This window comes from Hemiscyllium ocellatum, chromosome 21 (assembly GCF_020745735.1).
Source record: "Hemiscyllium ocellatum isolate sHemOce1 chromosome 21, sHemOce1.pat.X.cur, whole genome shotgun sequence".
NCBI classification, from domain to species: domain Eukaryota; kingdom Metazoa; phylum Chordata; class Chondrichthyes; order Orectolobiformes; family Hemiscylliidae; genus Hemiscyllium; species Hemiscyllium ocellatum.
The window spans coordinates 36,423,927-36,438,751 of NC_083421.1; the positions used below are offsets into that span (position 1 = coordinate 36,423,927).

The following is a 14,825-nucleotide window of genomic DNA, read 5'->3' on the forward strand; positions in this document are numbered from 1 at the left end:
GCATCTGCAGTCTTCACTTTCTCTCTGAAACATACTGCCAGGGGAGTTGGGAGAAGCAGATCCGACAGCAATGGTTAGGAGACATTTAGACATGACACATGAACAAACAGAGAACAGAGGGATAGTGAGCATGTGCAGGCAGACAGGATTAGTTTAGAATGATAGGCATTGACTTGGGGCCGAAGGGCCTGTTCCTGCATTGTACTGTTCATTAATTCATGTGGTAAATTTTGTTTTGCCCAGCACCCCTCAGTCTGGCTGGCAATCAGTGTTGGAAACCAGGCAACGTGCTTTTAATGGTGGACTTCCACCATTGCTAAATATCAATTTACAAGAAATATTTTGAATGCAATATTAAAGAAAAAAATCCTCCGATGAGAAGTTTTGAACCTGACATGAGGATTACAAGTTCTATGTACAAACTGAGCTATCTACAAATTTCCTGCAAAACGCCTTTCCAACCAGGTCACTTTAGTGGTGTTAAACTGGCAGCCATTATCTCAGTGGGAGATTCTGCACAAGTGCACCTGTTCAGATTGTGAGCTAAGTGTGTATGTACAACTGCCCCTTTCCAGTTGCAGGAGTTAATGCAAAGACAATCCTTTCTTTAATTTTTTTTTAAACGAACACAAGATTCTCTGCATAAACATAAAGATATAAAGACTTCATACCTTTAATTTTGGCAAACGTTTGATGGTTTTCAGTGGCCGCAACACTCTGAGAACTCGCAGGGATTTGATGGTGTTGAGATCCTTGCCTTTGTTTCCACTGTATATGTAAAGATCAAGAATTATGTATACAGAGCTGAATGCAATCTACCTTTATCGATTCTGTGCTGCACTAATTCACACACCACATCTCAACACATAGGCATGCCCAAGAGCCATACTTATATTTGGAGATGAAACTGCCATAGTTAAAGATGGCACACTTGGGTGACAAATGACAAAATAAACAAGAATGACAAAAAGTAAACGCTACTGAGGTGGAGAAAATATCAACTTCTATCTAACCAATTCCACTTTTGGAAGAAGCAATGTTTAGGATATAATTATTGTATGAACAATCAATGTTAAAAGTTTGTTCCAATAAAGTTTCTCACATACATATTTAAATGCCATTATGGTTTAAATAGTATTTGTTAAACTTAGCTAATATAATAAAAGTTTAATCTTTGCTTAGTGAGGAATCTGTAATGATCAATAACTGCATATGTATAAGACCATAAGACATAGGAGTGTAAGTAAGGCCATTTGGCCCATCGAGTCCACTCCGAATCATGGGCGTTTCAACTCCACTTATCCACACTCTCCCAATAGCCTTTCATTCCTTGCGAGATCAAGAATTTATCAATCTCTGCCTTAAGACATTTAATGTCCCGGCCTCCACTGTGCTCTGTGGCAATGAATCCCACAAGCCTACTATTCTCTGGCTGAAGAAATATCTCTTCATTTCCATTCTAAATTGACCCCTCCGAATTCTAAGGCTGAGCCCACGGTTTCTAGTCTCCCCACCTAACGGAAACAAATTCCCAGCATCCGCCATTTCTAAGCCATGAATTATCTTGTAAGTTTCTATTAGATCTCCCCATAATCTTCTAAAATGTAATGAATACAACCCCAGGATCCTCAGCCGTTCATCGTATATTAGGCCTTTCATTCCAGGGATCATCCGTGTGAATCTCTGCTGGACACGCTCCAGTGCCAGTATGTCCTTCCTGAGGTGTGGGGCCCAAAATTGGACACAATATTCTAAATGGGGTCTAACCAGAGCTTTATAAAGTCTCAGTAGCACATTGCTGCTTTTATATTCCAGCCCTCTTGACATAAATGACAACATTACATTTGTTTTCTTAACCATGGACTCAACCTGCAAGTCAACCTTTAGAGAATCCTGGACTAGCACTCACAGATTCTTTTGTACTTTGGTTTTGTGAATTTTCTCACCATTTAGAAAATAATCCATGCCTGTATACTTTTTTCCAAAGTGCAAGACCTCACATTTGCTCAGCCAATACTCAATACATGCCCGAAGCTCACTTTGAACACCATGGGCCCTCACCTTACTTAGCAGTCTCCCATGAGGAACCTTATCAAAGGCCTTTTGGAAGTCTAGATAGATAACATCCACGGGTATCCCTGGTCTAATCTACGTATTACCTCTTCAAAGAGTTCTAACAGGTTTGTCAGGCACGACCTCCCCTTACTAAATCCATGCTGACTTGTTCTAATCTGACCCTGCACTTCCAAGAATTTAGAAATCTCATCCTTAACGATGGATTCTAGAATTTTACCTGCAACCAAGGTTCGGCTAATCGGTCTATAATTTTCCATCTTGATCCTTTCTTGAACAAGGGGGTTACAACAGTGATTTTCTCATCCTCTACGACTTTGCCTGATTCAAGTGATTTTTGAAAGATCGCAACCAACACCTCCACTATTTCCTCAGCCACCTCCCTCAGAACTCTAGGATGTAGCCTATTGAGGTCAGGAGATTTATCAATTCTTAGACCTTTTAGCTTTTCTAGCACTCTGTCTTTCATAATGGCTACCATACTCAACTCTACCCCCAACTCTCCATGGTTATTGGGATATTACTCATGTCTTCCTCTGTGAAGACTGACGCAAAGTACTTATTAAGTTCTTCAGCTATTTCCTCATGTCCCATCACTAGCCTTCCTGCATCAATTTGGAGTGGCCCAATTTCTACTTTTGCCTGTCGTTTGTTTCTTATGTATTGAAAGAAACTTTTACAATCATTTCTAATATTACTGATGAGCTTGCCTTCATATTTGATCCTCTTCTTCCTTATTTCTCTCTTTGTTATGCTCTGTTTGTTTTTATAGTCTTCCCAATCTTCTAATTTCCCACTGCTCTTGGCCACTTTATAGGCTCTTTCTTTCTCTTTGATACATTTCTTGACTTCCTTTGTCAGCCTTGGCTGTCTAACTACCACCACCCCACCCCACCCCACATCATCTTTCTTTTCTTTGGGATGAACCCCTGTATTGGTGTCCTCAAGTCCTCAGAAACTCCTGCCACTGTTGCTCTACTGTCTTCCTGACTAGGCTTTATTTCCAGTATAAATTACTTCTTTTTGATGAAAGTAAATCACATATTGTTTAAGATCCATAGGATTCCAAAATAATAAATTCCTTCAGGGAACTGCAATACATGAAACCTTTATTATGTCATTTCTTGCTACTCAGACAAAGTTTCATGGGATAAATTAGAATTATAGAATCCCTTCAGTGCCATTCGGCCCAACAAACCCACGCCGACCCTCTGAAGAGTAACCCACCCAGACCCACTGCCCTACATTTACCCCTGACTAACGCACCTAACCGACACATCCCTGAACACTATGGGCAATTTAGCATGACCAATTCACCTATACTGCATATCTTTGGATTGTGGGGAAAGTCCAGAGCACTCGGAGGAAAACCACGCAGACACGGGGAGAATGTGCAAACTCCACACAGACAGTCACCCGAGGCGGGAATTGAACCTGGGTCCCTAGCGCTGTGACACAGCAGTGCTAACCACTGAGCAATCATGCCACCCTAACTCTTTTAACTTGTGTTGAAATTCTTTTCAGTCCTACAGTTATCAATGCAAAAGACATATAAAAGGAAGTCTGGGGACTCTTCATCACTTGTCAAATTCTATTATCTCACTGTAGGATGAGAAGAAGCAAATCCATTCTGTTATGATACAAAATGATGATCCACTTACAGATATTACAATCATGGCCTTAAAGTCCTGACAGAAAAGGAAAAAATTGCAGCTGTGATCTTGAAATATGGTATGTGCTCTGCCTGAAGACAAATCCTTGGCTCATGACCTGATGCTTCATCCTGAACCATTTTTATGGCAGTTTTTTTGTCAGGGGTGATTTACCACTGTCTACCAATCTCAGGGGCAGGACAATGAGATAGATCCGAAGCCTACCTCAGCTGGAATGGGAATTGAACTACTGTTGTCCATGTTATACTGGCAGAACTAAGGATGAATTACATCTAAACTGAAAGCGGACCATTTCGGATTCTGACTCCGACTATACACACTTCTCAAATATTCCTTTGAAACAAAAGAGATTATGAATGCAGGATACTAAACTGTGTGTTCCAAAACAAGTCTCCATGCCATCAAACCAAGTGACCAATTGTGAATTGGAGCAGTAGCAGCAGCTTCAAAGACATGGCTTGATTGAAAAATTAACTGCAAGGCAATGGTAGATGGTAGATTTAAGGTGTTTTTCATAATGACTGATTGAAATCTTGTACCTTGCACTATAGTAGGACAAGATTAATAGACCTCTTTGTTGTGACCTGTTTATTCAATCCAGGAGACAAAAGTCAAAATGACAGTGATAATTACCCATCTTCAACTCTAAGGGTGCAACTGTTCCATAACCATAACTAGCTTCACTTACTTGCTTACCAACTTCTTTATTTAAATAAAAGCAAAATACTGTGGATCCTGGAAATCTGGTACAGAAATACAGAAAATAATGGAAAACTTCAACAGACTTGGCAGCATTTTGGGAGAGAAATCAGTTAAGGTTTCAGGTCCGATATGGCTCTTTAACAGAATTGAAGAGAGCTGTCAACGTGATGAGTTTTATACTGTTGAAGAGTGGGTTGGTCTGAAGAGGGGTAAATGAAACAAGATTGAAGTTCAGGTAAAGATTAGATGACAAATAGATGGCTGGAGGGAAACTATGGTCCTGAGAGTGTGTTAATAGTAGATTAAAGGTCAGTTCTCATGCGGGGGGGGGGGGGGGGAGCAGGGGAAGAGCAGAATTAAAATGGAGGACAGATATAATGAACTGGAGTTGTTGAACTTTGTGTTGAATCCACAAGACTATGTGAATCCAGAACGCTATAAAGTACTTAATTGAAAACATGAGATTTGTTCCTAAATTTGTTTTGGTTTTCACTGGAATAGTGCATCAGACCTAGTACAGAAATGTGAGCACAAATGCAAGTGGTACACTGAAATGGCTAAGTGTTGTAAATTTGGAGTTGCTTCCTTTAGCATAATGCCACCACCAAACATATTTTGTCCACCTATCAGCATTCCAAAAGGTCCATTCCTTTATCACCCCCGAAAACCTTTTCCCATAGAAGCTGCCCATGGCATTGCTTAAAGTGTAATAGTTGCATTTTTACATCTTCCCTTCTCACTGTCCAAGGCCCAATACTCCTTCCAGGTGAACAATGACTTATACTTCTTTCAATCTTGTGGATTGCTTTATAAAAGGCAGTCTCAACTGCACTAGGGAAACCAAACATGGATCCAATCACTTGCTACTTCACTCCACCATTTTGCTTTCATGCTCATATTCCTGTACTAGGCTTGCCACAGTGTTGTAATGAACACAAACTAGAAGAACAGCACCTCACTTTCCACTTTGGCATTTTCCAGCCAAAGTGGTTTTACAGTCTCCTGGACTTCACAACAAGTTCAATAAATTCAAACCACAACCTCTATCCATTTTGATAATTCTTTACTCTATTGCTATCTGTATTTTGTCTTCAGAGTTAACTTATATTCTGCTATTACCACTTACTCTGCACCAATACTTTGTCACTTCTCTCCAATAATGACCACTTCCTTTGCTTTTTGTTCTATGACAAATTTGCTCCCAAATTTCCCTTACCCTCCAATCAGCCACTTTGCTTCACATGCCCCAACCTCAACAACCATCACATTTTCACCTCTCTTCAGTTCAGAAGAAGAATCAGATTGGATTTGAGAGTCCAACTCTGTTTCTCTCTCCACAGATGCTGCTAGACCTGCTGAGTGTCTCTCATACTTTCTATTTCAATTTCATTATTCGGTTTGTGCTGAAATCTGACCTTCAGACCTTCTAAAGCTGAAACTAAACACAATTTCTTTAATTAAATTGGTTTGATACCTGAAGTCAGATACCGAACTGATCCAAACTGTTCAACTGCTTTATTACAGAGATGAAAAAGATTGGGATTTATAGTGTCTTCTAGAAGCCCAGAAAAGGAAGGCTGCCTTTAAATGTGGAATAGCTGCAGTAGAAAACATGGCAATCAGTTTGGATACACTACTTTTGTTATGTATAGTCAAGTCATTGGGGTTAACTCCCTGGAACATCTTCAAAACAGTGCCATACAACCTATTACACCCCCTAAGAGAGCAGACAGAACCTCAGTTTAATATACTGAAAGATGGCACTTTCAACAATACAGCAAGACCCCACAGAATGAAAATATGGATTTTGTTTTAGTTTATAATTTTAGAGTAAGACTTGAATCCACAATTATGCATCTCAGAGGCGGCCAACAACTATCGGCTGTGTCCTCTGATGGTTGTAACATCTTGATTACATGGTCAATATTTCTACAGATTCAAATATTCTGCAGTGGAGGTCACTAAAAGAATACTGACTTGCACAATGTTGAAGAAATTCGACCTGTTTTAGGGAAGCTTATTTCTGCAGATGTTCCACAGTTAGCAGAATTTTTGCTCTCAACTCTCGTTGGTTTCTAACTCAACCCATTTCAAGTCCCAGGCCAGAAGCCAAACATTGAACTACTATGATTCTATGATTCTCACTGCATGCATTAATGGAGAGGGAAATCTATTTCCAATGCAGTGGCAAATAACTTTTGGACACCTATAAATACCATTTGCAACAATGTGATAATAATTCACCAATGTGACAGATTATATGACTCAAAAATATATGGGAAAGCAAGTTGTGTTGAGAAGACACAAAGAATCTGCAGAAGGATGTAGGCAGGTTAAGATTAAATTCCCTACGGTGTGGAAACAGGCCTATCAGCCCAACCAGTCCACACCAACCCTCAGAAGAGTAACCCAACCAGACCCATTCCCCTGCCCTATATTTTACCCTGACTAATGACCTAACACTATGGGCAATTTAGTATGGCCAATTCACCTGACCTGCACCTTGGAGTGTGGGAGGAAACCGCAGAACCCGGAGGAAAACCACGCAGACATGGTGGGGGGGGAATGTGCACCCAAGGCCGGAATTGAACCTAGGAACTTGGTGCTGTGAGGCAGCCTATTGCTCATTTCACTCAATTTTCCACATGTGCGCTTTCTACCTATTGGCACTGCATGGTGTTAATGTGATTAAATCCAAGCTGATGATTCCCTTCAGTTGATTATCCCCAGGAGGTTATCTTAATCCCTGAATCAGACTGATAGTTCAATGCTGCACTGAGGGAGTACTGCATTGTCAAAGGTATCACTGTCATGAGAATGAGCCCAGGAATGACAAGCTTAACATGTGTCAAATATTTGAGCACTGTGGATCGATAGTTGATATTGTTTAGAAGGATGAGGGAGGATCTAATTGAAACATACATAATCCTGAATGGCCGAGACAGTGTGGATGTTGGGAAGATGCTTCCATTGGTAGGAGAGACTAGGACCTGAGGGCACGGCCTGAGAGTAAAGGGAAAATCTTTTAGAACAGAGATAAGGAGAAACTTCTTCAGCCAGAGACTGGTGAATCTATGGAACTCATTGCCACAGAGGGGTGTAGAGGCCAGGTCATTGAGTATATTTAAGACCGAGATGGGTAGGTTTTTGAGTATCAAGAGGATCAGCGGTTACGGGGAGAAAGCGGGAAAATGAAGTTGAAGAACGTATCAGCCATGTTTGAATGGTGGAGCAGACTCGATGGACTGAATGGCCTAATTTCTGCTCCTATGCATTAAGGTCTTATGGCCTTTAGGTACTGTTCTTCAAATGCCTGAGCCCTTTTGCTTCTTCCAACTAGGTGTTAAGGATCCATGTTTTTCTTAAAACAGTGTGATGGAATGTGGTCAGCAGACATGTTTGGGTTGTATACAAAATGATAAACATGTTTTCTCATGCAGTTTAAGGAAAGGAACACTTGCATTAATATAGTACCTTTCACAAGTTCAGTAAAATGCACTGTTATAATGTTGGAAACAGAAAATCAATTTGTCCTAAGCCAGTTACTACAAGCAGCAATTAAATAAATTACAATGTTGTCTATTTTAGACGTTGGCCAAACTCTTGCTCCTCTTAAAATATTGATGCTCTATAATGGAGCATCCTTCTCTGTTTTGGTTGCACCCTGAAGTTTGTCACCATCCTTAGCCTGCTCCACAATGACATGGAAGTCATGATGATGACAAATGACTCTACCATCGATCCATTCTCCATTCAGACCAGTGTCAAGCAGGGCTGCATCATTGCCCCAACACTGTTTCGACCTACCTCACTGCAATACTTTACCCCTGCAATACTTTACTGCTGACAAACTCCCCGCTGGAGAGGAGCTAAATTACAGAAGCAGTGGGAAATTACTCAACCTCTTCCACCTTCAAGCAAAAACTTAAGTCACCCAAACCAGTGTCATTGAGCTGCAGTACTTGTGTATGTTCAATCTCAGAGGATGTTCTCCTGGCCTTGTCAGCACCTATACAGAGTAATATAAGGGCTCTGGTCACACCCTGAACATCCGCAAGACGAAGGTCCTCCACCAACCAGGCCTGGCCTTGTGGAGTGAACCCCTAATCATCAAGGTCCATGGGGAGGCCCTAGAGAACGTTGACCACTTCCAAAACCCCAGGAGTGCCCTGTTGGCCAAAGCAGCTCTTGATGAAGAGATCCAGCACTGCCTCCAGTGTGTTAGTACAGCTTTCAGCTGCCTGAGGAAAAGGATATGAACAAACAACCACATCAGATCTGACACCCAGATCAGGGTATACAGAGCTGTGGTGGTTCCTGCCCTCCTGGATCTGAGACGTGGTCTGTCTATAGCAGATACCTCAACGCGCTGGAGCAATACCACCAACATTACCCATGCATGAGCCTGCAAATCCGTTGGGAAAAAAGACAGACCAACACCAGCATCCGTGACTAGGCCAACATCCCCAGCATCAAGACACTGAATCCATGTAACCTTCTGTAAATCTGTTTTTTAGATTAGAATCAGTTGGACCATTGTAGCACAGACAGTCTCACACAGGGTAGCTCACACCTTCAATGCATTATCTGGGTTGACGTGACACCAATTGTTAAAGTTCACTTGAGAATGTAACTTTTAAAAATATTTTGCGTTTACATATGAAAAACCAACATGGTAATTCTAAAAGATGAGAGACTTAACAAACAAGCTAAGTATTTTTCAATATATAATTTCAGTTACATCACACTGTAAATTTTTGCTATAGATTCTGTGTCTTACAATCTTATACTCTATAATGTGATGAAGTAGCAGTGCTCTGAAAGCTAGTGCTTCCAAATAAACCTGTTGGACTATAACCTGGTGTTGCGTGATTTTTAACCAGATGATGAAGATATCTAAGTCATCTTAGATAGTCTTCTTCACTGTCCACTATACTGCAGCCTCCAGTCCAAGTCTCCTACCATTAAGCCAATTTTGTATCCAGTTGACATGCCCACCATGCAATCTAGCTTTATTAATCAGTCTTCCAAGCAAAACCTTGTCAAAGGCTTGAAGTCCAAGCAAACAATGTCTAACATTCTGCCCTCATCAATCATCTCGGTTACTTCCTCTAAAAACTCAATCAAGTTTGTATGATACGATTTCCCTCGCACAAAACCGTGCTGAATATCCCTAATCGTTCTTTGTCTCTCCAAATTCATAGAAGTCCTATCTTTCAGAATCTGTCCAACAACTGACCCACCTCTGAAGTCTGACTCACAGGTCTAGAATTCCTAGGCTTCTCCTTACGTCCCTTGTATTGTTCCCATAATCCCCTGGACACACTAGATCAGGTCCCAGAGATTTGTTCACCTTCATATTTTCTAAGAACTCCAGCACTTCCTCTTCTGTGATGTCAACTTTTTCCAAAACATCAATATTTATTTCCCCAATTCTCTAGTCTCTATTTCTTTCTCAACAATAAAAACTGCCACAAAATGTTCACTTAATATCTCTCCCATCTCCTGAAGTTCAACATAAGTTACCTGAAAGAGTTCAGACGTTGACCAAATATATAGCAAGTGGCAGAAACACTCTCAGTAATATTTAATATTTGAGCAAGAAAAGACAAGTGATACATTTATTTTATCTTTCTAATCAATTTCTTGGCTTTGAGATTGGAGCTAATAGTCTTGCACACATATGAAATTATTTTTCCCCCAGTTCATTTATGTTAAAACCAGCTACAGCTTTCTGACTTACTACTTTCTACTCAACAAGGAACATGGTAAACTACCCAAACTGGAAATTTGATCTTAATTCTAAACATTCAGAACGTTTTGTTTCATTTCACACCCTTAATATTAAACAGTGTTCAATTCAGCCTCAAAAACCTGTACTCAAAAAACAACTTTGCTGAATACAATTTATCCATAAAAATTAGGAAACACACTTATCAAGATGTAGTTATTTTTCTCCTCTGGCGGTTTGTTATGTTTTTCAGAGTTCAGACTACTAAGGTCAGGAATCAATCCCTTCTGGACCCTGCAATAATTCTAGTTTGAGCATAAGACTCTGAACAGCTTTGGCAATGCCTCACACAGCTTCCAAATCACTTCCTTTTACTCAGTTACACTCCTATACCCTTACATTCCAACATTTTACTTTTTTAAAAAAAAAACAAGTAGTAAACCAACAGTTTTAAAGATGATCTGCCAAAACCATCAGATATTTCTTTCCTCTGGTTTCATTAGCACCTTTTAATATAATTCACGTTTGCCAGATCTTTTATAGCATGATTGTTTCATCTTTCACCTCTCACCTATTCAATTGCCTCCCCAGATTCTATGACAAAGTATGCAGCATTGATCACTTGCCCATTTGTAATGCCATCTATCCTTGGGCAATACTCTTCTCTCTAAGTTATTGACAAAATTTATAATGAACATTGGAAACTATGTGATTCCAGTAAAACACGCGTGACAACACTCTTTGTTCTTCATCCTAGTGACATGCATTCAATTGAACCTAATATCTTGTTACCTTAACCATGGGGACATATCTGCTCAAGTTGTTATAGTGGACAGCATCAAAACTGAAATCTGAGTGAACATCCCTGCCACCTCTAAATTGGCCCTACTCATCTCAAATAGATTGTAACTTTACAAATGCTTCCTTCACCAATCCTTCAAAGTTTGAAACTTATTCATGACAGTTCAACCTTTAAATCATGTTGTTCAAATCTTGTCTCTTTCTAAGACATCTCATTTGCTATTACCTAATCCATTGGAACAATGCTCCAATACACATCAGGAGATATTGAAGTGGACTGCATCTACTTCAAATAATTCTATCTCTATGTCTACCGACAGGATGAGATTGTCCAAATCTTGAGTGTTGTTCATATTCAGCATTTTGATTTCTAGTTTGCCTTCCCTTGTGACACTAAGGTTTTGTGATTTTTGCTTTCTCTGAAAGTTCCCTTTTAACACAGCCACATCTCACTCCCCTAAATCCCCACTTCAGCAATAAAAATAAAATCGAAGTTATTTTTTTCTCATTTACATCCCCACAGCTCTTGTTAAATAAGCCAATGTTCCCTTCTTTTGCTCCAGATGTACTTAAAGACTCTGTTATTTTGCTCCTTAAACTTTCCTCTATAGATCCCTCATATTTTCCCTTTGCATACTTTACCAGTGCCTTAATTCTTTCCGCTTGTTGTAATCTTTCTCAGCTTGTTCCTGCTCTTCCCCCAAGCTCTCCTCTGATTTTCTTTTTTATTTTCATATTTTATTTTAGTTTCAAAACCTGTCCTGTCTACTAGAGCATCTCATTCTTTCATTTTCCATGTAAATGAATCTAATTATCTTTCCATTAACTTATGGACTACAGGATGATGTTGCATTCTGCTATTCTTACAAATAGAAGTTTGGCTCATTTGAATGCCTTTTCCATTTTTCTGCATATTACGCATGCAATCTCCCATAATTTAGAAGCTTATGTTCTCATCTAATTGAGTCTGACAAGGTTGCTTGAGATTAAGTGGAACCAAGGAATAGGTGATGGTTTTGTGTCAATTAAGTTTGTATAGGGAGCAACTAATCAGTGTGTTGGAATTTTCTGATGCATGAGCTCAAAGAAAATTCTGACCAAAAAAAGTATACACCTGAACTCTGTCTAATGGAGTTTTTAATCTCTGGTGATTAACAGCCACACGGTTGTAATTTGTGTTTTAACAGGTGAGTGGACAAAAGGTTACGTCTGAAGTGTTTCTAGTAGACGGAGACAAGTAGAAATGTGTACATCAGTGCACATACCATGCAAAAGTGTACAAAATCCCTCCTTGCTCTAAAACCGACAGCAAAATCGAGAAGGCCTAATGCAGAATTGCACATCCAGTCCAGCCATTACTCCAGACGAACACAGCAGTAGCTTCCACATAAACTTGACCTCCCAAGCACTATATTTGTCAACTGTTTTTCACTCCTGTATAGTTGAAATAAATCTTCACACCTCATTCAAAACATGGATACATTTTGATCAAAACAGTGACCCAATGAAGTAGTGGAGACAGAAATTGTTGGGACCATGCAGCAGCTTAGCCAGCATTTATTTTTTATTCACTTATGGGACAGCATTTATCGTCTGTACCTCGCTGCTCTGGAAAAGATGGTAGTGAGCTGCCTTCTTGAACTGCTGTAGGTTGAGCCACTTTGGAGAAGGAATTCCAGGATTTTGACTCAACAACAGCAAAGGAACGGTGATATATTTCCAAGTCAGAATGGTGAGTGGCTTGGAGGGGAATTTGTATGCCCATGTATCTGTGGTCCTTGTCCTTCGAGGTAGAAGTGATAATGGGTTTGGAAGATGCTACCTAATGATCTTTGGTGAATTTCTGCAGTGCATCTTGTAATAGAACACACTGCTGCTACTGAACATAGATGGTCGAGGAAGTGGATGCTTGTGAATATGACACCACTCAAGTGGGCTTTTTGTCCCGGATGGTGTTAAGCTTCTTGAGTGTTATTGGAGCTGCATTCATCCAGGCAATGCATCTCAAAAGATGGGCTTGTATTTTGGGTGGGCTCTTTCATAATGGATCCTGCATGAATGATCACTTTAAGAATTTAATCCTGCCTGATCTACATTGTATCAGCAGAACTTTGTATTTTTATTTCTGATTTCCAACATTTGTCTTGTTGACTAAAAAGCAGTCACTAACATAATCATATCAGGGGAACACGATAACTCCTGACAGTCACTACCAATACCAATTAATGTTAAGCAATTAATGTCTTAACTATTTGGGTTCTGCTCTCCATCAATTAAGTATTGTCATTAATGCTGTTCCCTGGTAGAAATATATCAAATCTAAAAGAAACAGGCGGAATGTTTTTGGAGGACAAGTTACCAGTAGTCAGAATAACTCAAAATTCTGCACAAATGTATTACACAACAAATTCCTTAACTGCCGGATAATAGATTCCATTTTCAAAATGGAAGCATATAACCTGAGCTGAAATAGTTCTATAACAACAATAGTCCCAACAAGATAAGCACATCAACCTTATTGAAATGCCTGTAGCAGCAATGAAATAAGGATAGCTTTATGCATTAATCAAGGTCAATAAGCGCAAGTCAGAATTTACTGTTCTATTTGAAATGAAAATCTAAATAAAAAATGCATACAAATATATAGTTCTTCAAATTGCTTTTCTTATCAATCTTAACAATTATTTTCAGAAAAGTTAATAGTTTCCTTCAAATTTCTATGAGTGAGTGACTTTTAAAGTTAAATTGCTTTATTTAATGTAATTAAGGAAAGAGGGGGAGGAAATGCATTGGGTATGGAATAACAAATCTAACTTCACAAGGCACTCTGCAAGAATTGTTATTTCTGCAACATCACTGAATTTATCACAAATCATTTCCAAATCATTCCAGAACTTGTTAGTACATGTAGGCTTTCTTGTTAGAATTGCAAGAATGTTGGACATTATTTTAAGGGTTAATCAGACATGCACTGATTCAGACATCACACATGTAGTATTGTATATAACATACATGATGTACTGACTTCCTCAAACAAGCTTAAAGATTTTGTTTTAAGATTGCAGTGAAATCCTTACCCGAGGAAACTCCTGTTCAGATACCCGTAACCAAGGAAGAAAGGAAACAGGACAATTACCAGACAACAGCAACAACGACAAAAACAAAACTCAATTAGATTTTCTTTAGTTCTTAACGAATTAGTTCTGTAGTTTATTCATGGTGACTGGGTAATGCTTTGTTAGAAACATTAATCTTTTAATTCTGGGCTTTGAATTTGCATTCAACTTAGAATTTCAAATATAGAGTTTTCACCCTTATGAGATTAGTAAGAAAAGGACTTAATTTTTAAGTTTAATTTTTTAAGTTCATTGGTAAAATAATCTGGATGGAGAGGAATTTTTTTTATGCAGCAATTTATCATGATCCAGCATACTCTACATTAAAGGATTGTTGAAACAGATTCAACAATAGCCCAACATAAAAAAAAATACACTTGAATAGTTCAACTGAACAGAATGTGAGATACAAACAATGTTTTCAATTAACGTGCAGTTTACAGAGGCTGAGACACAGACAAAAGTCAAAACCGGAACAGTTTGGCTGTTACTTACGTAAAAGCAAAAGCCACAAGAGCACCACTAACGACAATGAAATCCAGAATGTTCCAAAGGTCTCGGAAATAAGAGCCAGGATGAAGTAACAGACCTAAATTGATCATCTAAAGAAAGGAAATGAGGGACAGTTAAAATATTACTTAAAAAATGAAAAACATAATTCTTTGTTTTGTTGCAATTATTTCTGATTAGCAGCCCCACTACACAAAATCAATATGAAGCCTCAAGGCT

At 39.1% G+C, this 14,825-nt stretch overlaps 1 protein-coding gene across 1 annotated transcript in view; it reads right to left on the reverse strand.

The window, feature by feature from the left end:
• The window catches only part of cacna1ba (calcium channel, voltage-dependent, N type, alpha 1B subunit, a), a 600,961-nt gene that overhangs the window by 110,853 nt on the left and 475,283 nt on the right, over positions 1-14,825 (reverse strand). The window contains exons 26-27 of the mRNA XM_060841327.1: positions 14,592-14,698; positions 672-768 (exon numbers count right to left, since the gene is read on the reverse strand). Coding sequence (XP_060697310.1) covers positions 672-768; positions 14,592-14,698 — 204 coding nt within the window. The remainder of the gene's footprint in view (positions 1-671; positions 769-14,591; positions 14,699-14,825) is intronic.